The sequence below is a fragment of the Thermobia domestica genome, unplaced genomic scaffold (genome assembly GCF_964235325.1).
Source record: "Thermobia domestica unplaced genomic scaffold, izTheDome1.hap1.1 HAP1_SCAFFOLD_399, whole genome shotgun sequence".
NCBI lineage: Eukaryota > Metazoa > Arthropoda > Insecta > Zygentoma > Lepismatidae > Thermobia > Thermobia domestica.
In genome coordinates, this window is record NW_027656109.1 from 54,477 (window position 1) to 80,193 (window position 25,717).

General features: G+C 35.3%; 1 protein-coding gene across 9 annotated transcripts in view; it reads left to right on the plus strand.

Annotated features, from left to right (window-relative positions):
• LOC145676825 (chromatin remodeling protein domino-like) overlaps positions 1–25,717 on the plus strand; it is a 106,609-nt gene that overhangs the window by 20,613 nt on the left and 60,279 nt on the right. For 6 of the 9 annotated variants that reach the window (XM_081747608.1, XM_081747606.1, XM_081747605.1 and 3 more), the window contains exons 4-15: positions 1,224–1,337; positions 7,056–7,303; positions 8,984–9,169; positions 10,611–10,751; positions 12,551–12,755; positions 16,052–16,257; positions 17,891–18,034; positions 18,222–18,354; positions 20,073–20,218; positions 22,503–22,598; positions 24,334–24,511; positions 24,723–24,860. In XM_081747608.1, coding sequence (XP_081603734.1) covers positions 1,224–1,337; positions 7,056–7,303; positions 8,984–9,169; positions 10,611–10,751; positions 12,551–12,755; positions 16,052–16,257; positions 17,891–18,034; positions 18,222–18,354; positions 20,073–20,218; positions 22,503–22,598; positions 24,334–24,511; positions 24,723–24,860 — 1,935 coding nt within the window. The remainder of the gene's footprint in view (positions 1–1,223; positions 1,338–7,055; positions 7,304–8,983; positions 9,170–10,610; positions 10,752–12,550; positions 12,756–16,051; positions 16,258–17,890; positions 18,035–18,221; positions 18,355–20,072; positions 20,219–22,502; positions 22,599–24,333; positions 24,512–24,722; positions 24,861–25,717) is intronic. The other 3 variants (XM_081747610.1, XM_081747612.1, XM_081747613.1) reach the window with 3 other exon arrangements.

The following is a 25,717-nucleotide window of genomic DNA, read 5'->3' on the forward strand; positions in this document are numbered from 1 at the left end:
AGTTCTAGAACACTTCCAGGATAAGTTTTCTCCGATATAACTTAGGAGTTTTTAATCGTAGTATAATTTCAATAGTTATATCGTTGGTATGTGGAAGATGAAATCGTGTAGGTATTACAGTGACTGATTTTACTCATATAAAACTGTTACTCTAGAATAGTTCAGTACAGGACGAAACTGTTGATATTTGTGTGGACTTATTTATCTGAAATGTAAACTTCAGAAAAAGAGAAACTTTGTTACATATTTCCACCACAGAATTGGTCTTTGTGAGGAACTATTCTGTAGCGTTACACTCTTTGTTTTAATATTGAACGGATAAAGGTTGTAGTAAGAAAGGATAAAAAGGAAGAAGAGTTTTTGGTAGCAACTTATGTATTTTGTGTTACGGTTTTGCAGGTAGTTTGTCTTAAATACTGTAGTGTTGTACGGGGTTGCCATTTCTTAGGTAATAATTTAATTTTGTGTAATAAGGTTAGGAAAGTAGCAGTCAAGGGTGTAATTTAGATTTTCTTCGACATACTTTAGTCAGAGCTGTTTTATAAGCGCAGATTAATTCTGAGCGTGATTGACGGACTGCTGTGGCATATATTGATGGATATTGAACCATTCATGAAATATTAGCATGTTCAAAGGAATATAACTTTTTTGTATCAAATGACAGATCTAGACAATACAAGGGATGATTGTTTGTGATGTGATTATTAATTTCAATTACAGCTTAAAAAACGCGATGGCTAAATAGCACGTACCCCTAATCAGTAGCATTTTTTGGTTTTCTAAAGAAGTCCGTAAGCCTGCGAAACGCTAGGTAGATTGGTTTGTAGCTCTCTCCCCTCTTAAAGCATTCTCTAAATAATGCTTAATTGCTATTGATATGCGATGGCTGGGGAGTAGTAACAGCCAGTAGCTTAAAATTGACACAAACATTTCTTGTTTTCAAGCTTAAAGCTTCCGGTTTTAATTTGAAGCGTGATATCGAGTTAGAAATAGAATATACATCTAAACAAAAAGTAAAATATGCCCAAAGGCTTGAGGGATTTGCCTGTTTTCTTATGTTTCACATAGTTTATTGGTGGGAAAGAATATAAATCTAGGAAAGCTATAATTGTGTGTGGCAATCCTGTTGGTGTATCGTGTGATGGTTATATTTATGTGTAAAGGGCAACAGTAGATATGGCAATCCCTTCTATCCTCTCTATGATAGTTCATTGTGTACACAGGTTTTGTACCCGGTCGGCCCCAAGGTGGTAGGCATGGTATGGTGTTTGCAATGCGACAACCTCCGACTCCCTCAGAAGGCACCGTGAGTTCCTCCACAGCCCCCCTAATACCAGGTAGTCAGAACATCAGTCATTATAGCTATAATGGGATTATCGTAGTTAGATCGATGCATGCACTACTCGTACTGCTAGATGCGAATGTTCCCTTCGTTGTTGTTTGGTGTCTTTTTTTTTTTTTTTTAATTAATTTTTTTTCTTTATTTTTGCATGATAACTTCTGGTTTTTGTTTTTAAATTGTTTTTCTATTGAAATTGGTGATTGCTGTTGGTATTCAGAACGTTTCATTTCGTTATTCAGTATTTATATTTAGTTGTAAGAATTTCAATTCTAGGTTGGCATGCAAGTAAGTCGAAGCTTCTAAATGTATATTCGTCGCCCGTAGTATAAGTAAACCATTGAATGTTTTGTTAGATTGTAAACATTGTAATGTAGACATTCGTTAATACTAAGTTAAAAAATACTTGTTTTGACCTTTCAAACAGTAGGCCAACATCTGCTACGATCGTGAAGTCTTTTCAACGAAATACTGTGATAGGACGGAAGTGTATATTTCTTTCAGATTAACGCAGAACCAGCTTGAGTTCCTTTCCCGTCGTAGTAATTGGTTGAGAAGACGACTGATTTTGCAGTAGCTGAAATTTAACCATCCTGTTTAAAAGGAGAGCATTTTTTTTTAACACGAAAGTACATTGTTAAGACAAGTTGATCTTTATTAATTACTGTATAGTAGAAAGTTACATATTTCGTGTACATTTAGTATAACACATTCGCTACCAATTAAATAACAAAGCATTATTTAAGTGAGCAACAAACAATGAGATTCGCTAACATAATGTAGGTGGAAAGTACTTGTCCAGTATATCATGCCGATTCAATAAAATTTGTACCAAATGAGATCAGAATCAGTTTCGAGCAAACTAGTCAGAGCCAGTTAAGAGTTCGTAGTATTTACTTATAGGTATTTCTTACAACTTGTCAATTAAGGTTGGTGTAAAGGGACAAGTATTGCCGCTAGATGTCACTACAGTCTTCGTATATCTCTTACGTATTTTTTACCTTTCACGAAAATTCACGATTTCTCTTACAAATTTCAACCTAGAGATCTCAATTTTTTAGAGAAGGAACTTCATAACCTATCTAAGGGAACAATCCGTGCAGATTTTTTATTTAGAATTTTCTTCATTGTTGAAACAGTTACATTGTTAAAGGTTGGATATCCATTTCAACAATCAAGCCACTTCAACAATAAAGAAAATTCTAAATAAAAAATCGGCACGCATTGTTGCCTTCAATAGGTTATGAAGTTCATTCTCTAAAAATTTGAAGTCTCTAGGTTGAAATTTATCAGAAAAATCGTGAATTTTCGTGAAAGGTAAAAAATACATGAGAGATACGAAGACTGTAGTGACATCTAGCAGCGAAACTTGTCCCTTTAAACTAACCTTAACCCGTGCAAATTTTGGCTTTTTTCAAGTAAATTATAGACTTCCAGTCAATCAACTACAGATCATCGCTATTTATTTTAGGATCATGGTTCACACCTCATTCTCTTCAGAAAGGAACAGCTTCTCAAACGGTATCATTCGTATTTCCCTATCATGTCCCTGAGGCGAGAAATTGTGATAGAAAAAGTTTTTTTTTCTTTCTTTCTTTCTTTTCTTCAAATTTTGAGTCCATCTGGACCCCCTGCGTTAACACACATCTCAAAATCAACTGTAAAAAGATATTAAGCTGTGTACTAAATTTCAAGCCTCTATCTTGAATAGTAAGGATGGGAAAAATATTTACCAATGAGACCCTTAATGCACCAGATTACTCCAAAAGAGCCGGTGGGTCTTGGTTCGTACATCATTTTCTTGAGATTATAACAGCCTTTCAAACGGTACCATTCACATGTCTCCATCTTGTATCTGAGGCGGGAAAATCGCGGAAAGTATTTTTTTTTTTTAAACCTTTTTCTACTGGACCCCCTTCCCTGCGTCAACGCAGAGATCTGAAAAATACTGAGGGGTGCACTGAATGTGTGTGCAAAACTTCAATTTTCTAGGTGCAAAAGTAAGTTCACCAAAAATCCATCAAAAAATTAGGCCCAACAAAAAATATTGTCTGTAAGTTTGATGTCATCGTATGTTGCGACGCAGAAGGGCGTGAAACCATACGCAACGTGTTCTACAATGCCTTAGTATTTGAAAAAACAATCAATAAAATCGAAGTAAAAAGCTTTATTGATGGTTTTTAACCGAAAGATGAAGAGTAGCCAATACACTAAAAATAATATAATTTAAAAAGGTTAATGGTTTGTGGGATCATAATAATAATAATAGTGAATGAACTGATACCGGTATTCGTAGTAATTGATGAAAGTCATTTATGGTAGCGAATATGTTAAAATCACTTTGTTACGGACAGTATGCATCAAAGGTAGAACACTGTCATTTCTAGATTTTTAGAAACTAGAGCATTCTATAAAAATATAAGTATATTCATAGATACTACACAATTGGTTCTTGTTGAGATACCAAAATGTATTACATAGGTAAACACAAAAATAAATGGCAGAGGGTAAATTATTTTTACATTGAGTGTCAACAATCAATAAAAGCGATTTTTTTCTTAAATATCAAAGGAATGACATTAACTTAAGTTTAGGAGGGGAAACCGAGACGTTTGGAGACCCAAACAACTTTTTTAGAATAGGGGGACAGATGATATCAATTCGGAACTGCGCCGGCTGAACTAAACCATCTGGGAGTCATAATCAAAGGCGAATCTTCGTTTAATTAAATTCTCAAGATGTTGAACACATGTCATAAACGGCAATGTTTGAGAAAGTATGAAAATAATGTATTGTCGTGAGTCTCATTTGGAGGTGGGCATTTCCTCTTGAATACGAAGGTGGTTTATATATATAAAATATGTTAGAAATTTGAGTCGGGAAGGAAGCTAACGATTTGTCTTGGCTTCGACAGATATCTTGAAAGATGCCTTGCGAAACTCACTTTGTCTGATATAACCCTTTCTCCTGAAAATTTGGTTCCTTAAGATGTATTAAAAACTTCGATTTAACTTGGGCCATAATCAGCTTTTATTATGTATCTTGGGTTTGACTTTTATTTTGGAAGGAAACGGCCCAGTTGTTTAATGTAAACGACAAGAACGTTAATGCTGCTTCATAGGCATGTTGAAATTGATTTATTCCATAAGGAAATCGATTATTAATACAGTAAATGACAACTTGAATATACGCATGGAACTTCCATAAGTACAAGTGCATTAACGTATGTCCTTTAGAATGAACTATTGTGTTTGTTCCAAGAAACTTAGTGTAACTGAGATAGTGATTATCCATCCCATGTCAAATCGAAACTTTTAATCTATACTTGCTGTTCCCAAAAATCGAGTGAGGTTGCCCACCTCTCTTACTGCAGTTTCTGAAGCTTTTCTTTGATTAAGTGTGGTTATAAAATAGAACCCACGCATTGGTAACGCTATGTAAATACTGGTAGTTATAGGTTGTATGAACTCGCGCTACTTTTTGTTTTCCCTATCGGAAATTGTTAATTTCCTGCGCCTGCTTCAAAATAATGAAACAGTTTATTTGCTATATTGTGAATTTTAGGAGTCCTAAGCAGGGTGGATTGATTTAAATCAAGATTTAAATAACTTAAAAAAAAAAAAATAAATAAAAATCGTTGATTTAAATCAAATTCCGAAATAAAATAATTTAAAGTGAAAATAAGTAAAATTCCGTTTCTGTTCTGTTATTTCGGTTATGGGAGACTCAAATGTACAGTATGTACAGCATAGTATGAAAACAAGCGGGGTTTGTAAATCGTAACTATTCGAACGGGGAAATCACCATTGACATTTAAGACGAAAATTCTTCCGTGTGCGCGTCTGCTTTTTTGTTCCCAGATAATAGGGCGTATTTAGAGGGGTCCTATTCCCTCTCCATTTTTTTTTTTTTTTTTTTTAAGGTTTATAACTTTAGGCGAAATGTATGTATTTCTTGCCTCAAACTAGTTCCATTTTTTTTTTAAATATGCCCCTACGAAATATCAGCAACTTTTGTGAAAAAAGTGTCATTTTGATAAACGTTGCTAAACTTTTTCCTTAATGCTTAACCTTTTAAATTATATTACCTATCTTGATTCTATTAAAAATCGAATCTTCATTATTCGATTAAAAAAGTACCAATAAACCTTTTTTCTTCATTTTTTTCAAGACTGGAGGCATTGTAGAACATGTTACATATGCTTTCACGCCTTTCTGCGTCGAGATAGTGTGTAATGACATCATAAATTTAAAAAGATATTTTTTGTTATGCTTTTTTTTTGGGGGGGGGGGGGGCTTACATTTTGCATTCAAAAGACTGAAACTTTGCACACTCGTTCAGTGCACCTCTTAGTATTTTTTAGATGTTTTCAGATTTCTGCGTGAAAACAGGGGGGTCCAGAGGGAAAAAAAAAATAAAAAAAATCGCGATTCAGATGGACATATGAATGGTACTGTTTGAAAGGCTGTTCTGTTCTGAAGAGAATGATGTACAAACCATGATTCTAGAATAGGGATGTTTCAGGAAACTGTACCTGAGATCCTGTTTTATATGGGAATTTGGGGTATGTGGGGGATATTTTTTTCGCGTGCTTACTTTTGCACCTAGAAGATTGAAATTTGCACATTTATTCAATGCACCCCTTAGTATTTTTCAGTGTTTCAGATCTCTACCTTAAAACCATCTTTTTGGTCCAGAGGGGTAAAAAGTAAAAAGGGATATTTTTAACAGAAAATCCCTTTTTTCGTAATTTTTCCGCCCCAGATACACAATGGAGACATTTGAATGGTACGATTGAAAATCTTTTTTATTCTGAAGAGCATAGTGTACAAATCAGGATAAATAGGGATGTCTGAGGAAATTTTTATATTACATGACGGGTTATCTGGGGCATTGTGGGGATGTTCTTAGCTCATTGTTAAATATTTTCCCCGCCCTTACTATTCAAGATAGCTTGAAATTTTATACACACATTTGGTACACCCCTTAGTATTTCCAAGTTGATTTTGAGATATGTGCATTAACACAAGGGAGTCCAGAGGGGATCAAAATTTGAAAAGAAAAAAAAAATCCCATTTTCTCTCAATTTTCCGCTTCAAGGACACGATAGGGAAATGTGAATTTACAGTTTCAAAGGCTGTTCTATTCTGAAGAGAATGAGGTATGAACCATGATCCTAGGATAAATAGGGATGATGATGTACCTGCATGACAGAAAGTCTATAATTTACCTTTAACAAAGCCATAATTTAAAAGGGTTAAGAAACATTGTTTGGATTGATATAGGTTAACAATTGGGGATTAATTCAAAATTCAACCCTAATACTTTCACTTAAATTGCATAATTAGCATTTAATACTAATTCCTAATGTTTTTCTTCAGTTCGCGACTTGTAATGTACGAGGAGAAAGATTTGATTTAAAAAAAAAAAAAATCAACAAAAATGATTGTTTTTAAATCATTTTTCCCCCCCACCCTGGTCCTAAGTCATCGTAGGTGCCACGTTCTTTAAGGTGTTTAAGTGGGAAATCATGGTCATTTCGAATTTTATGTAAATAAATTACGTATGTCTTAATTTATCCTCAAGTTTATATAGATATGTTAATGAAAGTAGATCAGTGTAGTATGATTTCCTCTAAATGTAAAAATATAGAAAAATTAATGCTGTTTATTTTTAAAACCTTATGAGAGAGTTTATATATATATATGTTCTTAAGTAGGTGGTACGCCTTTGATTCCTGAACCTGCATCGTCTGCGAGTAGTGTTTCCCCAGTTAGTGCAGGCAAATTATCAACGTCTCCGTCTAGTCAGGGTGAGAAGAGAGTATACCAGGGAGCACCCAAGCATCCCAAGTTACCAGTGGCAACGCAGGGGTCACGGCAGCATCCCAAACAACATTCCATATCATCTCTGTATGAAAATACTCTGGGAAGTCAGGAGCAGATTGTTGAAAAGGCGAAACAGGTATGTGAGGGAAAATACCTGTATATATTTGAATTTGCAAATGAACACTATAGTACAGTTGAACCAAATTTTAGATACATATTTGGTTTCGGCACAAAAAATGTTCATCTAATGTAAGGGAATCTATATATTCGCAGGCTGCATTGAAGTTAATTGTTTTAGAGTGTGGCTTTAGTTTAGCTACGTTCTGTTCTGATGTTCAGTTTTGAAGAAATACATTGAATGTATAATACTGTATATGAAAAGTCATTATTTCGCTCTTCAACTTAAGTATGGTCAGTCTCGTCAAAACAGGGCTCTAGTGCATTTATTATTTGTGTGATTGCTTATAGAATGATATAGAATTTAACCAATATTTACATTGTATGTTAGTTTACGATGCGACATGTTTGTGGAATCATCGTAGATTTTTGGTATGTACTAAATATTTCGAATAGATCAACTACTATTCTAGGTAATAGGCACGCTTAGTTCGTCTTTTGCAAGCAACTACTTAGTGACATTAAAATGCTACAACTCCAGTAAACTATGAGATCAAAAGATAGAACTTTGTACCTGTAGTAACAAATGCACTTACCACAATTTAAAATGAAGGTAAAGTGTCAACATTAAAATAATAATGCACCTTAAACTATATACTCAATGCATTTGTTGCATTTCAAAAATTGTTTAAAGATGGTGGTATCAAGATTTAAAAGAAATGTTTGCTTGATTAATGAAAGCGTTTTCGAGAATTTATATTTTCAAGAAATTAAACTTTTAAAAGTCTGGAATCAAATAATGTATTAGTGCGTTGATTATTTATCTCAAAGTGCACTTTAAGATGGTAGTTTATATATGTGACTTTCACTTTCAGTTTAAATAAAAACTTTCGTTACTACAGTTACGAAGTTATATCTTTTTGTGTAAAATCATTTTTAAGCCTTCCCTGCTGGCCTAGTGGCTAGCGCTGCGCCTTTGGTCCAATTCCCTGTGAGAGCACAAAAAATTAAATTTCACAAAATTCCTTGTATATATGTAAAATCATAGGGCCATGCTAGGAAGAATCTTCCAAAATATGATGTGTAATATTCAAGTCCACTTAGACGCCAGTAATGGTTGTGTACACCATACGTTATGTCACAGTTTTCTTTCTCTCACACGCTGAAACTGAGGTAAGTCCAGTTCCAATTCCGTTGTGGTGTTAAACACAGGTGCGGTCTGGCACAGTTACTGTTAACAATATGGTTAGATTTTATTATTCCATTATGATACCGTCATTTCTATTGAAAAGTTGGAACGCGTTGGCTTGCTTATCTCAGGTACGTGTGCCCTTGTTCGATCCCAGCTCGTGTAAGTTTATTTTGTAGTTTGAAAAACTGAGCAGATGTTTTTTAATATAAAGTATTTGGATACTACAACATACATAGAGATGAGTAAAGTCAATTTCTATTATTAAATGCCTGGTAGCGAGCGAGTAGTATAAAGAATCACTAATAATTACAGCTTTGTAATATTGTTTGAAATCAGTGGAATAATGTATTGTTAACGAGAATTTTTTGTTGCCACCAGACTACAAGATTGCATCGAAGATTTTGATTTTATTTGGCTGTTCTACATTATAAACCCATTCCTTTAATGTTAGCATTTCCCCTCATTTCTAATGATGAACAAGACAATTATTAATTGACATTATTTTAGGAGGCGTATGTGATGCAGAGGATAACTGAGTTGCAAAGGGAAGGTTTATGGTCTGAAAAGCGATTGCCAAAAGTCCAAGAGCCACCTCGAGCGAAAGCCCATTGGGACTATCTGTTGGAGGAAATGGTGTGGCTTGCGGCAGATTTCGCTCAGGAGAGGAAATGGAAGAAGGCAGCTGCGAAGAAGGTAAGTAGACTCTGATGTATTTAAATTATTTGCTAATTGATTGTAAATAAAAAAAGTAAAAAAATAAAAAAAAAACTTGTATATAAAATGGTAATTTTCTTTTGTCACAGTCTAGAGGACATTTTTGAAGTTAATTTTTTTTTCCTTATTTTATTTAGTAATACTCCAGTAGTTTGAAAGAACATATTGCTTCATTTTGATGATATATAAATGTTGATTTCAGTATGCATCATCGACGATCGATGGCTGTTTTTCAGGTACAGCTCATTGTTTGCAGTGATGCAAGAGTAATACATGCAAGCACCAGCATTATCTACAGGTTATTCCAATGTAGATTTTTTCTAGATTCTTGCAAACATAAATTTTACTGTGGTAAATGTAAGCACCCAATAATACTGATAACTAACTGTAGACAGTGACAAATTGTTTCGTCGAACCAACTTCGTCAGTGTGTAGTCGGAAGCAAAATACTTAAGCTACTGAACACATCACAGGATTTTTTTTTTCAACTCAATAATGGAAAACTATATACAGAGGAAACGGATTGAGTCCTTGAATACTATATACAGGTGAAATGATACCTTAAAATGAAGAAAAAAATAACGTAATCAATCTTGTTAAGAAGGAAATGACGGCTACATGAATCACTAATAAAGTCCAAACAGATCGCTATTGCGCGTTGTAAAGTTTTTTTCTGTCTATAGGTAGAGCTAATGATGGTGCACGGGAGTTTTGGACTTTCCCATCACCTTTCCTCTTGAGTACAATATTACAAATGGTGTAACTTCGGAAGTTTATAGGTTCGTTTTAGGGTGGGTTTCGTTGGGTGATTCTCAGTAGCCGTGCAGAGAGTGGAGTGAAAATTTGGTGATCAGCTGCTTCTTAATCACCGGGCGTCTTAAGAGAGGGATTGGCTGCGCTCAGTGGCCAGGCGCCTTAGAGAGTTGGTATTTTGATCAACCGGGTGAGATTGATGTCTTGTATGGTGTGCTCTTCTCTTTTGTAGTAAATGTTGCTGACAGCTATCCTCTACGTCACTTGTTGAATGTTGACCAAGGTGGACGAGGTCGTCTTTGTTGCTTTCGTCTGTAGATTGTTTGATTACTTCAAGCACATGGGTATAGAAACACATGGTTACATCTAGTATGGTGTGAAGACGCGTGGAACCTTACAGTATAGATAATATTGAATAAAAATGTGTCGATTTGTTTCTCATAAGGTGAAATATTGTACTTAGTTACATAGTTAGTAGTATTCATACATAGTTACATACTTGCTGTCAAAAGAACATGAATTTAGAGTTCAAATAAAACAACTACTTGTATTATAGGATGCTTATGGATGGATTTATTAAAATTCAAATATGCGTGTAATATTACCTTTAAGCTGTTTGTATTGTGCAAAATTAAACATATTCTAATAAGTTCTTCGGATGTTACAGTGTGCCAGAATGGTACAGAAACATTTCCAGGAGAAGGCTATTCAGGCCCAGAAAGAAGAGAAGTTACAGGAATTACGACTGAAGAAAATAGCATCTCACATGGCAAAGGAAGTTAAAACGTTCTGGAGTAATGTAGAAAAGGTAAGCATATTTTGGAGTTAGTCTAAATTAGGAACGATTATTTCTACATTACGTTGTGTAGTCCTTCCCGTTACTTTAGTGCCTAGAGCGCGATTCTTTAGTGCACCGGGTCCCGGGTTTGACTCCCGGTGGAGGAGAGTTATCATTTGACTGCATTACGGTGGTTCAGATTCAGCTTGAAAGTGTACGTCCACGTTTTGTGTAGCTTCTGTGCTTAAAAGGGAACGTTAAACCCCAACCACCTACATCAAACAAGATTGCACGCAGTAAATAATAATTAACTAAAGCGAATTAGATGATACAAAATGTGTGTAGTGTAATAGGTTGTAATATACAAGGGATAAATTATTAAATTTGTGAACTTCGCGAAGTTGTGATTAAATTAGCAGACACAGCAATACTGATTAAAGGTTCCGATAAAAGCCAAAATGACCGAGCTATTGGTCCCCTAGTTATGATGTTTTGATAATACACTTGTAAAACAGCTATAGACTTCTTTTAAAAGCAATGATATTTCAATTTCTAAAAATATTTTTTTCATCTGATATATTTTTTTCCTAACAAAGATGTTCAGAAACTGAAAATAAAGGGCACAGCTTTGTTTTAAGTAGTTGCTTATTATATTCTACTGAAACTGGTAATATGACAGTTTAGATTGTTTCAAGTGTTATCTTGAAAAAATACCTGAACGTTCGACAGGAACTGCATTCAGTGATGACTTATTTTTCGTCATCTGGAAAGCGAAATGTTCGCTTTGTGGAGAAATTTTTCTCTGAGAATGCACATATGGTTAGTGAATCTCAAAAACGAATGCCAAATACCAGTTTCTCATGGTTAAGTCATATATGCGGCTTAGGTAATTTTGTTTCCTTTTGAATGTCAGTGAATATCTTAATACATAGTTTATCATGATGTTCTTAATTAAAATATTGAGAAAATGTGAAATTGTTTTGAAAAGCAGAAAAAATTATTCGGCTTACTATGACTTTAGTAAGCTTCTTTCTATCCTTATCCAATACCTTGGTTATGAAAGACTTCACCTTCTATGAAAGTGGAACCCGACCGCTACTTCGGTTCTGAGACGTTGTACTGCCAGCAGAGTTGGAGAGAGTTTCATTCATTACATTCATCGAAACTAAAGACTTGAGGCATGAAGTTTTATGCAAGTCCGGTTACTGAACTGGCAAGTAGTCTATGTTCTTATGATTGAGGGATCCTTTTTTGTATTGAAGTCACATAATCGTCACTACTTCTTGTCGTTACTAATGGTAATTTTTTATGATAGTCTACTATTCGGTAGATTATTTTAGCCAATACTTCAAAAGAGTAGAACATAAGTGTTTGTAGTTATTTTGTTATACATGTTAATACTTTTTAAATGTGCTTGTGTATTAATATTTGGACACTAAATAAGTTTTAAAATACTAGCTCTTAAGGGAGAATGGAATAGATATTTAATTATTTTGGGAAGTAATGTGTGGTATGTACTTCCCCGATTTTCGATATTGCCTAATTCAAGAACATTAACAAAGTAAGGTTATTTTATATATTAAAATGATAGCGCGTGTGTTTGCCTGTGTGCGAGTCGCGGGAATTCAAATAAAGTTAATATTTAGTTGAACTTTTTTAAATATTCGAGTGACATACGAGTAAATGTGAACATGTTTGTTTATAGAAGGAGGTTAAGAAATTTTAAAATAGATACAGATTAAGGAACAAATGAAAACATTGTGGCGTTATATGGCATAAAGTATGTTGAGCTGATTTATGATCATTGACTAGAATTTTGATCGTTTCAGCTCGTTGAATATAAACAACAGACCCGGTTAGAGGAAAAGAGGAAGAAAGCATTGGACCAGCATCTTAGCTTTATCGTGGATCAAACCGAGAAATATTCTTCATGGCTAGCGGAAAGCATGAATAAAAGTGGAGAACCCGGAAGCACAAACAACTTACCTTCGTCGAGGGTTTCGTCACCGTTCCGACAAGGCTCTCTGTCAGACGGTAAGTATTAAGTTTCTTGTGTGTATATAGAGTAATGGTGATAGCGAATGAACGTACTAACTACATTTGATGATGATCTCGAGCAAGTTTGATATCAAGATATCTTGATTTCATGATGCAACTGTACGAGGCATTTGGCTGTAAATGTAGTATAGTATAGTATGATTTTCATATCATCGTACTCCTTATTGTGCAGCCATTGTTTCAATTGTGCTTCAGCATGAACTCGCATCAAATAATAGAAAGTAGATGAAGTTTGTATATTCAGCCATGTTCAGTAATCCCCTGTCTATTTTTTAAGATTTGATCTTCCTTTCTAGGTAGAATGGTTAACAAATGACATAATTATATATTAACTACGCCGTTTTAACATACGGATACTATTAAAGGTAATTGCATTTTTCGTTACCTTTCGTGCGAGCTTATGTACGAAGCGTAATACCTATGAGTGTGATTAGGAAACTTAAAAAAAAGGAAGGTGGTGGTCAGTTCTTTAAATCTGAGTGTATGTCTTATCGTAAAAACCTAAAATTCTTAGCCTCTTTTTTTGTAAAGAATTCTCCTTGGTGAAGTTTTCTGTGGAAATGAGTTTGAAATAGATTTAAACATTATCTTCAGAAAACACTAGTTTATTTATTACCATATTGTTGAACATTTTATCAGTGGATACCCTTTCCACTTAAATGAGATCTAAGATGTCACAAAAAGTTTAAAGCGTTTAAGTACTATGCCAAGTGTAAATTCAAAGCCTTATATTTGATTAATATCAGTGATAAATATGTTATTTAACGGATATATTAGTAAACTGATACTTTTTTCAGTAGTATTTCGATGAAATTGTGTTTGTCTAGAAAATACAATTCGCAATTATACTAGTGTAACGTATATTTCTTAAAAACTTGTGTCCCAAATTCTTCAGGAAATTGGAAGGGTGTTCTTTATGTTAGTTTGTAGTATCAAAATTGAACAAGAATCCCCGTGCGCTATTATAAGTAAGACTCTGTTATATGATGTACCCAAAACATTGTCTTAATTTCTACCTGGAGACATTTCATGCGCTTTTTTTTTTTTTTTTTTTTTTTTTTTTTTTTTTTTTTTTTTTTAAAGATGAAAAAAGGTAAAAGGGAACGTGTTAGTGAGGATTTCTTCTTCTAGCTTGATGAGTATGGTCACCACATTGAAACCGGAACATCGATAAGAGCAGGTGAAACGTGAACCCCAAACAGCGTTATACGGGACTGTAATACGTTTTGGAGTTTAAATTGGAAACAAAAAGGAAAAGGAAAAAAAAATGCGAGACAATCGGTTGATGCGACAAATAATTCGACACTACAACGATGGTTTAACAAACTTAAGAACGGCTATAAATCTCAACTGGATAGATACTCAAGGCTATTGACCCGATAATGAATTGGGAGAAACCATTCCACTAGCTTGAGAAGGGGTAGAAAGTGGGACGATGAGTAGCTCAAAGCGACACTAGCAAATTTCATTGGTTGTTTCCTAAACAGAAGGTGATCTACGATGAGAAGTCGATTCCTCATAATACACCACTACATGAACCACAAAGCAATCACTGCATGAACAGAAGTGTGGCGTACTACTGGAGTATCGTGTATCGTCAACTAACTGTTACCTGACCAGATGATTAATGATGCTGTTTACTTGAAATGTTGAAAAGAATGGGGCCAATGCGTGTGAATGATAGCAATGTTATTCAGCTTTAGGGAACAATCTGAAAGTACATGTTGTTAGTATCAACTGCTACACTATTATGAGACTTGGTTGAGAGACTAATGCATCATCACCCATGTATGGAGGGACACACTGAAAGTTTTGAGAATACACAACAATGAGTTATCGCAGTTCGTTGAAACTTCGATTATTTGAGTGTGTTAGAAAAGTATGTTAAATTTGAAAAAGGTTCAGCAAACTACTTAACAGTTATTGTAAATCGTTCAACAACAATGGACGTGAAAAGAACATTTTCATGCAATGATTACGGTATAAGGTAAGAGTTAGACAAGAAAGCATTCCATGAAAGATGGGAGGCGTTTAGGGATAGTTGCTCTTTAGAAGCTACTGTCTACAGCTGGTTTGCAAGTTCAGAAGGGGGAGGATTCTCTTGAAGATCATTCTGGTTGGCTCACAGCATCAACCACACAGATGTTGAAAGTGGAACAGATGTTAAGAGAAGATCCTAGATTCAAATATGCCCAGATCGAGTACTCTCTTAACATTAAATCGGCAGCAGTTAGAGAAATACTGCATTAAAAACTTAATGCCAGGAAACTCTGAAATCGTTGGATTTTGCATCAATTCACCAATGTGAACAGAAAGGGACTCGAATCGATTTGTGCTGTGAACTGTTGGATAAATTCAATGGAGGGCGGTCAAAAAACATTATCATGAGTGACGAAATGTGAATATACAATTACGATCCAGAAACGAAGCAACAGTCATTAGTTTAGGTCTTTGCAGGTGCGGATCCGCACGAAGGAGTGAAGAAATCTCGAAACGTTGGGAAGAAAATGATTCACCCAGTGACCCTATCGTGACAGTTTTGCTGGAAGAACAAAAAACACGTGACAGCAAAATCGTGCGTGACGAAGTGTCTTCCCAAATTGTTTGAAGCGATGAAACGTCCAAAGTCAGGTCTGCGCGGCCTTCTCTTGCACCATGACAATGCATCTGCGAACACTACTGGACAAACTATGGCGATTCTGCTGAGTCAAGAGGAAATTTTGTCCCACCTCCCTTAGTCCTGTTTTAACCCCATGTGACTTCTTTCCCCCACACTGAAAGAAAAAATTGTGGCCATCGATTTGAGTCACGGAAAGTACTGTGTGTGCTTATGATGAGCACCTGATCCAGTGGTGCCCGATATTTCAAAAATTGTTTCAGAGAATGGAATTTCGCATACAATGTGATGCAGAATACTTCGAGATGTGAGACTTTGGACCATTGTATCTCATTTCTGTAACTTTCGTTCTCACAACATTCAGAGTGACTCGTATCCTGACTACGTCGGATGCAATGTCTTTCCGAGCACTCAAATTGCTGCTGCTGAACTCCTCATTTTGCAGGGATTTCGTACTTTTTTATTGCTGCCTTTTTCATGATAAAACCTGACAAACGTTTTTGGATAACTAATAGAAATTACGTATGTACAACACTTGTTGTTAGAATGGTGCAAATGTAGAAATTTAGCTTTTAATTGTTCTGTTTTCCGCGAAGGTTTTTAATTTCATGAGTGTAAGTAGTCACGTATTGTATAAGCTTTTGTTCCTACGCAGATGAGTTCCAACCCAACCAAAGTTCTTCCGATGACGAGGAGACAATTGCGAAAGCCGAAGAAGATATGGATACTCAGGGTCACATAGAGGAAATTGAAATGCTGAAAAAGGAGTCGGAGCTTCCGTTAGAAGATCTTTTGAAAGACCTTCCGGAGGATTACTTAGAAAATCGCGAACAGCTAGACGACTTGAAATCAGGAGACTCGGTAAGTGCTGAATAAAGCTTAGTGGCGTAGAAGATATCCGTTCAATTGTAGCTTCAGTAAGAAATAATAATAATAATAATAATAATAATAATAATAATAATAAAAGTGACATTGAAATATATTAGACTCTTCTGCATTTATTTTAACATTTCGTATGTTAGAAATGTGTTGTTTCAGCGTTGTTGTACTTTTACTGGTGTTCGTGTCGAGTTAGTACAAACATGCAGGAACGCGTGGGTCGAATACTGAAATTTATGTCATATTTCCTTTCTTTTAATATTAAGTGTATTCAAGTATGCTGACTACATTCAATGATGAATCTTACTAGTTTGATATTAATCGTTTTGATTCTGTGATAAGAAGAACGAGGCATTTGGCTGAGAATGTAGTTGCCTAAAGTGTATAATTCTGATTTGATACAAGTTAGTAAAACGCCCATTAAATCTTAGCTTTCTGCTTCAGAAACTACTTTGGGGTAGGTATGGTTAAGATTCCACGTTAGACAAGTTCTGTGTCTCATATGTTGTCGGTGTTAAAGAGAGAGATCAAATACATACTTGAGACAAAGTAATTGTTAAGGGAAGACGTATTAACGGTGTACACGTTTGATGAGGCTAAGAGGGAGAAGGAATGTTAGATTATTGGTTACCTTTGTCGTGTTTAAAGTTATTTAGTTTCTAATAATTTTGATGAGGGTTTATCTTGGTTTTCATCGGAGCACGATGGAGTAGGAACTACTCTCATCAGTTCTCATATTTCTACAGTTTTCGCGTTTTGGTCTTTCACTATAAGATGATGTAGTAAGCAAAAACCCGTTTTGACAAATGGGCTCCTCAAAATGTGTTATTTGCATCCTATAGCTAAGTAGTATGGGAAAATCCGACAATTTTCCTTACATTGTACTCCATATAGGTGAGAATTTAATGAAAATTTAGGGTGACAATGGGGACAGCCGAGAATCGACCTCTTGTCGCCGACGTGTGCCGGAGCATCTATCAATATGCTAAACTACAACTAAACTGTCCTTACTTGGTTTTTTAAAATTTACAAGAGGCAAAGTTAGTTAGAAGTACAGCTCTTACCTCTGGTAGGAGAGGTCCCAGGTTCGATCTCAGTCCGTGAAAGAGAAAGATAGATATCATAATGTCCATGTGTTTTGTGTTTCCTCCCAAATTCTTATTCTATCAGTTCTGTCATTATCGTCCATCTTTAGCTTACTGGGCACGACCGTGGCAGGTAAAACCTGAGATTTCTAGTAATTTTATATTCGTGCTGCCTTGAGATGCTGAGTGGATGTTAAACTTGCAACTAATGCTTAGTCACTTCATTACCAGTATTGTATTTTTTCAGCTTATCGTATTCCATTATCTATGAAAATAGAATAAACTTCCAAGCGACCTAGAGCAAGAGTAGCTATAATTCCACTTCACGAGTTCGAAGATTTACTGTTTGTTATTCTTTAACATGTATTTCAATTCTTGGGTATGGTTCAGATAGTCATGAACAACATTAGCTTAGTATAATTATGTAGATGTTTATTATTAATTTACAATGTTAATATTGATTGGTCTAAATTTTATTTTAATAATATATTATTTTGTTGTAATTTTTTTCTTCAATAAAATTATTGTAGAGTGAAGATTCATCAATGAAAGGGGAAGACGACGAGTTCACAGTAGAAACAGATAAAGAAGAGACTGATGATGAAGAAACTATCCAAGAACAAGAAGAGAAAGAGGGAAATGTGGATCACAAGAAAGAATTGGAAGACTTGCAGGTGAGTTTTTTTTTTTTTTTTTTTTTAATTTGCATTGAAAACGAGATACAGGAAAAGTCTGTATGTTCTTCTTTTATCGAAGATAGTTAATTGAGACGTTTGTTAGAGATGTGATAAATAATTTGGAATGTGTAGATTCATTAGTCAACAAACAGTTTCTGAGCTTCTCGCTTTGTTTGGTTTTTAGGCCGACAGTGAAATTCCCATAGAAGAGCTGTTGAAGAACTATCCGGGAGATTTAGGAGAGTCAGCCGATAGATCTGACCTTTCTGACGAAGGCGAAGAGGAAGAAAAGGATCGCGAAGAGGATCAGGATGAGGGTAAGTACTGTATTGATAGAAAGTTGCATATCCGGAACCGTTGTCCTACATTGGAATGTTAATTTTGGTGATCAGATGCCTGAATATTAAGAGGGAGATATGGCTAAGAATTACCTCACGGAGAAGGGGAAGGATTCTGGGGCATGACTTCATAGAGAAGACTCATGAGAAACGTAGCTCTCACAAAATCGGAGACAAAGAAACATGCCTGAAATAATAAAATTGAAAAAAAAAAAATCAATAAAATATTAACATCGTGTCGTCTTGATGTTCCTGATGATAATTTTAATAACGTAGAAGAAAGTTAAAAAGTTGTAGCAGCAGTGAAACAGGTATGAACAAACCGACCATTAAAGACAGTATATAATACTGAGTTAATTTACCTTCATTTTTATGACGCGATAGCTTAAGTTCCTTAAATACAAGGGATAAGTCTGTCAAACGTCGATACCAATTACCGTCAGTAGTAGGAATACTCTTATTAGTTTGGTAGTCGGAACTACCCAAATCCTTATTTGAGCTATCTTGCATATCCTGTTGTCAGGTCTTCGAAATTTTTACATATTGTTTGATTAATTTGTATTGCGATAAAAATGTCGAGACCAATTGAAATTTTGATACGATAATTGATCCTAATATAACTAATATTGCAAGGGTAAATAATTGGCATTGTATTCAGATTTTCAGTATTCTTGGTTACCTCATTCAGATAATCAAAGATGACCTGCATAAAGGATATTGTTTCTACCATGAATTTAATTATCGGGGAAGTTAGATAAACGTGCAATATAAGGGCTTTATCTAAACTAGAACTGTTGATATGTGCTCCGGGAGAACTGTTGATATGTGGGGTTTAATATATATATATACACAACTCTTAAATGCTTTTTTGTCCTTCCTGTATTATTCTTTCTACATGTTAATTTATATTACATTTGCTTATTCATCCGAATCATGTAAAATTAATTTCACATACGGTAATTGCCAACTGAGTAAAATACATTCTCATTGTTCACTCGGCAGAGAATAGGTCGTTAATTTGTGTAGTATAATTGTATAAAATAGTTACTAATTTTTTAATTGCATTGAATTCAATCATTTTTAACTGTTACCTAATAACTGAGATTGGGTTTGTAAATTTGTATGCATTAGCCATGCTACAACACTGATAGAAATAGTATTTGCGACATGTTTTACAGACTTTGTTTCTGCTAAAAGATTACTGAAGATAATCTCAATTGTGATAACTATAAGGAGTAATCATTTTGCAAGTTTTTATAAAATGTATGCATTTTTAATAAATAACTTCTAAACTGTCTTAAGAACTTCTAGTTGATCGAGGAGTTACAATTTTTTTAATGATTCTAACAACTCAAGTTGCCACTGTATCTTGTGAACAAGAGCTTATTGTTTTATGGGTTAAATGAACAGACTTGTAACATTCGTCTCCAGAAACTAGAAATACCCTGGTCTGAATTGACTTGTGTGATTCTAATTTTTAGGCCGTTCAAGGCGAGAACTTAAAACCGGTATTTATGTCTGTTACGGGGTTCTAGAGTACGAAGTTAAGGCCGAGGGTACGTTAATCTTCAGTATTCCTTATTGAATAACGGATCATAATGCCATGTGACTTTAAAATTAATTTGTTATAGTTGGTGTAATAATTAGACACAAATCTGTGATTTCTCATGGTATTGAATGTATTTGTTTTATTGAAGGTGATGGAGATGATGAAGACGAAGATGATGATGAGGAGGAAGAGGAAGAAGGGGAAGATGACAGTGAGATGCTGGATAGCTCGAGGGAGGAATTTGACATCAGCTTAAAAGCATTACTAGAAGGAGAGGATGAAAACTTCAAGAAGGTATAATCTTTTTTTTTTTTTTCTCCTTTATTCAATATTTATCTTGTATCAAGTAAATAATAATTAACTTTCCTTCGAAAGATTAGTTTTGCAAAACCATTGAATTTCCGTGATCACACATGGGGCGGCAAAATGCCGCGTACAGCCTATCATACAATGTTAATAAATGAAGCAAAACACACGAGCGGCCAGTTGCTGCGTCTACACATCGTTCCATAGTATCTAATGAGAGCAAACACACGAGAAAGAGAACTTAGGTGGCACATGAGGAAAGTATACTGTCTCATCTGTAATTAGAACATCTTCGACACTTCAACATTCCTAGAATCGACTTGCACTTCCAAAGAAAATCAACGATCTTTATAAACTTGAGCATAATTTTTCTTTTGAGAGGGAACCAAGTCGGAGAAAGCGGTTTTTTAAATATACGAATAATTAATTTTTTAAAAATATTTTAACTACTTTGGAGAGACAGGATTGTTAATGTGCAGCGTGCCCATACAAATACTATCATAATTTAAAGTGATATAACGTCGCTTTGGATAATCGTATTTAAATGAGATTGGTCACATTTGAAACAAAAATTCAAATATTTTTTACTGTAGCTCATAGACAGTGGCGATGCAGATATCAAGACTACATTTCTATTCACGTTACACACTATCCAATACATCTGACGAAATGGACTGGATGGGAGCGCTGATACGAACTTGCACTTCTTGCAGGTTTTGAGGCAATGAGGAGTACATATACACAATCCTTTACGTAACCCAGTAAAAAGAAGTCACAGGCGACCTGGGCGGCCACTTGTAGAGGACATTATTATAATTTCCGGTACGTCCAATCCATCTTTTTGGAAGCCGCGCAATCATATGTTCCCAAACATGTAAATGCCAATGAGGTGCTCCGTCTTGGAAAATAGTCATTGCCTTCTTTCAATTGTAAAAATAACCAATTAGTGAGCACGTCAAGATGCTAAATATCCAACAGGGTCGACTAATCACTACGCAAACATGAGTGAATTTACTTTTTCTGTGTTTGATCCCGACCATTGTTGACATGCAGAAAAATATTTGAGTTTTTCTTTGAGGTATGACCAATTTCATTTATATATGATTATCCAAATCGACGTAATACCACATTAAAGTACGATAATGTTTGTATGGACACGCTGTATATTATAGCTTTTATTATCTACGTCATGTTTATTGTATACACAGATAGCACGGTACTGCTGGGGATTATAACATGCAGTTCCAGTACTAAATAAAAAAAAAAATAATTACAGTAGGTTTCAAGTTTATGCTTACAATAAATATGTTACGTGGCCGTTATGTTTAAGAACGCTGCTAGTAAATATTGGTCAAATATAAAACCTGTTTCAGTAACCATTTTTCTATTGTGGTATTGGTCGGCACAGATGAAGTTAAAGGGGGTGTCACAATTATTACTATCTGAGAAAGCTGGATTCGGGAAGGATATACCATTATAAGCGGATGAATGAAAGTCGTGGATTATTGTTTGCTTGGGCTCTGATACCGAGTGTGCAGTTACACAATGTTGGTCTGCAGTATTTACTGTACGCTGTTGCTAGGTACATTTTCACTAAAGGATACCTGAGGTGTGAAGAGTGAATGGGCAAGAAAGTTTGGGCCAAAAGGCACCTAGGCGGGTACTTTTCAGTCACTATACGGGCTTGGTATTTCGTCCAGTTCTCCATTATGGTCATTCGTTGAAACTGTAGATGGTATATCTTCATCGCTTTTGGTTATGATAGGATATTAAAGCCGAGATTGAACCTATTCTTTAGACACAGTTCATATCGAGAGAAGTTTTTCGCTTTCTGGTATGATTTCCCGTAGCACTTCTGAGTTCTAGATTATGCTCTGCATAAGTAATGCCTGCATGGAATGCCGAGATGATACCTAACATACAAGTCTCAGACCGCTTCCTCACTTCCCTTTCCTCGAATAGTGTGATCGCGGAGGGACGTCATCCCTCATATGTGACAAGCTAACATGGCCATAGTTGCCGAAAACCCATACCTAACGGAAACAACATTCATAACATGCAGTTAGAGCAGTAACTACAAAAATGAAACCCTGTTTTGCTTTGGGAATTTCACTGAAGTTAAATCACAATACAAAAGTTTGCAGTTTTATTTTTTAATTTTATTATTTCATTTTTTAAAGGTTAACGCGACTGTTTGTATAGAGGCAAATATAGTTAGATTATTCGATATCATGAAGCCTTAATAATAGCAACAATGATTATTTGTTTTCAGGAATCGAGTGATAGCGATACACAGAAGGACTTGTCTGATGTAGCAGCCTTGGTGGAGACATTCCAACCCAAAGGAAATACGTTGTCATCCACAAGTGTAAGTGATTTCAATCTCAAAAGTTAATTACTGTAGTTTAAGATGGTGCTCGTGACTTCTGAAAAAATTCCGAGGAAGGCTAGAATTTGATATACACTCAACAGCCAAAACATTAATACCACCTAACTAATATCTGGTATGTCCACCTTTGGCTGGAGAAGCAACACCAGTGTCGTTCGGCATAGAAGCAAGGAGGCCTTAGTAGGTGGCTGAAGGCATGGCACACCACATCTGCATAAGCCACTTAATTCCTGTAAATTCCGCGAAGGGTGATTGATAAGTTCGGATCTGACGTTCAAAGACATCTGAAAGGTGTTCAATTGGATTAAGATTGTTGAGTTAGGGGGCCATTTTAGCAAGTCACTACTATGCTCCTCAAACCACTGCAGCACAACATTTTACTTGTTGCAAGGAGTGTTGCCCTGCTGAAATATATCATTACCAGCTGGAAACGTGGCCGACATAAATGAGTGTAGATGATCAGCAATGACCTGGTATAGCTAGGAACCGTCATGCCAATATCTCGAATAATTGTCTTCCAAATCATAATGAAGCCACCACTGACCTTAGGTCGCCTTACTGTGCACGTCTCGAACATTTTTCTCCTAGACGACAAATTTTTAGCCGGCCATCGATATGATTGAAGGCAGTATCTTCTAGGTTTATCGGACCATGCTATGTTTTGCCTTTGCTCGATAATGCCGTGTGGTTAACATTGGTACACGTATGGAACGTCGGCTGCAGAAGCCCATATTAACAGTGTACGGTGAACTGTCTGCTCAGACACATTTCGTGTTTTGTCCAGTTTGTATCCTAGATTGTTGTACCAACCTCGATAGTTTTCGACTTTGGACTTTTTTAATGAGGCATGGCACACACATTTTGTCATTTGTTTCTGATTTGACTGTCCTTTTCCCACTTTGGAAGACTGGCCGCTTTAGATGAAAACTCGACCATGCACATTTTTTTCCGTGGTGATTGTTTTCATCCGTCTGGCCATTACAACTTGGCCCGTATCAAACGCGGTGTCGCATGCCTTCCTTATTCTGTGCACGAGTACCATATTGAGATCTTGGTACCGTTTGGCGAGCTGTACCTGTGCTTCATGACTCTTAACGTGAGACCAACGACTTCGTTGTAAAAACAATACAATCTCCAAAAGAAATGTAAACCCACACGCATAATTTTATTATCTCATAAATATGAGGTGTGAGAGCCCATTAATGATAAACACCATGCTACCGTTAAATTAAAGAAATGTTAACGTCAGGTGTAAGCATGGGAGTTCGGCGAAAAGCTGGTGGTTGAATGGCTTCCTTAGCCATCTATTACATTGTATACCAGACAAATGGACTGTGTATTAGTATTAGAAATATCTATTTGTTGACTGAAGTAATGAGACATTCTAATCAAATGCTTCTGTCAATTGAAAATTGCACGAGCATTAAAATACTTGATCATATTTCTACTTACTGCAAGAATTTATTATATAATTGAAGATGTTATTTTCTGTTAGTTAATGTGTTGCATTGTTGTGCTGGTCTATATCAGTGTTTCGAATTTATTTCTTTTTTCTTCATTGATACAGTGCATACTAGGCAATTTCAGTGGAAAGTTCGTAGATCAAATTTAATGACAATTTCTGTTTATTCTTCCCGAAATTTAAATTCAAATTTAACGAGTATATTTAAAATTTACATATGCGAGTTACTTATTATTTCCTAAATGTTTGCAGGTGGTTACAAAAGTCCCATTCCTTCTCAAACATCAACTAAGAGAGTACCAACATATAGGTTTGGATTGGTTAGTTACTATGTACGATAGAAAGCTAAACGGAATTCTCGCGGATGAAATGGGTTTGGGAAAAACCATTCAAACTATAGCGTTGTTGGCTCATCTGGCTTGCGAAAAAGGTGAGTACTCGAATTTGCTTTTCCATTTTATCTCCTAAAACTATATCAGGCATTGTACTTGTATTGGAAATAAGAGAGGCTTTATTTTTTAGTTCAGTGTATGCATAAATTAAATTTTGCAATTAATGAGAAGGTTTATCTATTTAAATTGTACATTACATGCCATCTTAATCGTAAAATAAAATTTCATTGTTCAATTTTTATTTTTTAGGTAATTGGGGTCCACATTTAATCATAGTTCCTACTTCTGTGATGTTAAATTGGGAAATAGAATTCAAGAAATGGTGCCCAGGGTTTAAAATATTAACATATTATGGTTCTCAAAAGGAAAGAAAGCAGAAACGAACAGGTACGATTTATTAATGAAATGTATTGTTTGTATGTATGAAATTGTTTTATAGTAGTCTTCCTGATAGAGAACATCAAATACCTTTGTGGTTAGAAATATATTCAAAATATAATCTTGTGACAGTTATTTGCGTTTATTCTAGAAACTGAAAGTATTTTTTGAATTTTCCGATCAAATATGGCACAATCGATTGTTCTCGTTTTGTGTTCTAGTATATTGTATTGCGTTCATTTGTACATGAATAATGGCAAATATTTGAAGTAAGAACTCAGATGCGAAAGGTGTTCCTTATGTGTGATTTCAATATAGAGTATATTTTGTATTCCACATCATTTTCACAAATATATATATACACACACAGGGTGTTAATGAACTGTACCGACAAAGTTTGAGGTGATTCCTTACATCAAAATAAGAGAAAAAGTTCATATGGACCTATGGCAAAAAGTGCTTAGTTTCAGAGCTAGGGCTGTCCAAAATCGGAAAAAAGCCAAATTTCAATAGGCTCTATATCGAATTCGAGAGACTGTGGATAGTGGTCCTTATCAGCGTAAAGGAAGTCACACATACGTAATCCAAAACTGCATGTTTCATTAATGTTTAAGGGGTGTACAGATTATTCTGTGCAGGGTGAAATTTCCAGACATGCCACCAATCGAATTTTGAGATATGCTCTAACCTTATGATTGGTCCAAAATAGGCAAACGATAAGCCTTGATAGCAGTGAACACGGAATCCTTTGGCGCGATGTCGGAAGTGTTAAGGATCGTCAGCAGCACAGTCTCTTGTACACGGGAAAACGCATGGTGCGATGTTTTCTTTGACGCTTATAACTGGAGAAAACGTAAAATGTACCG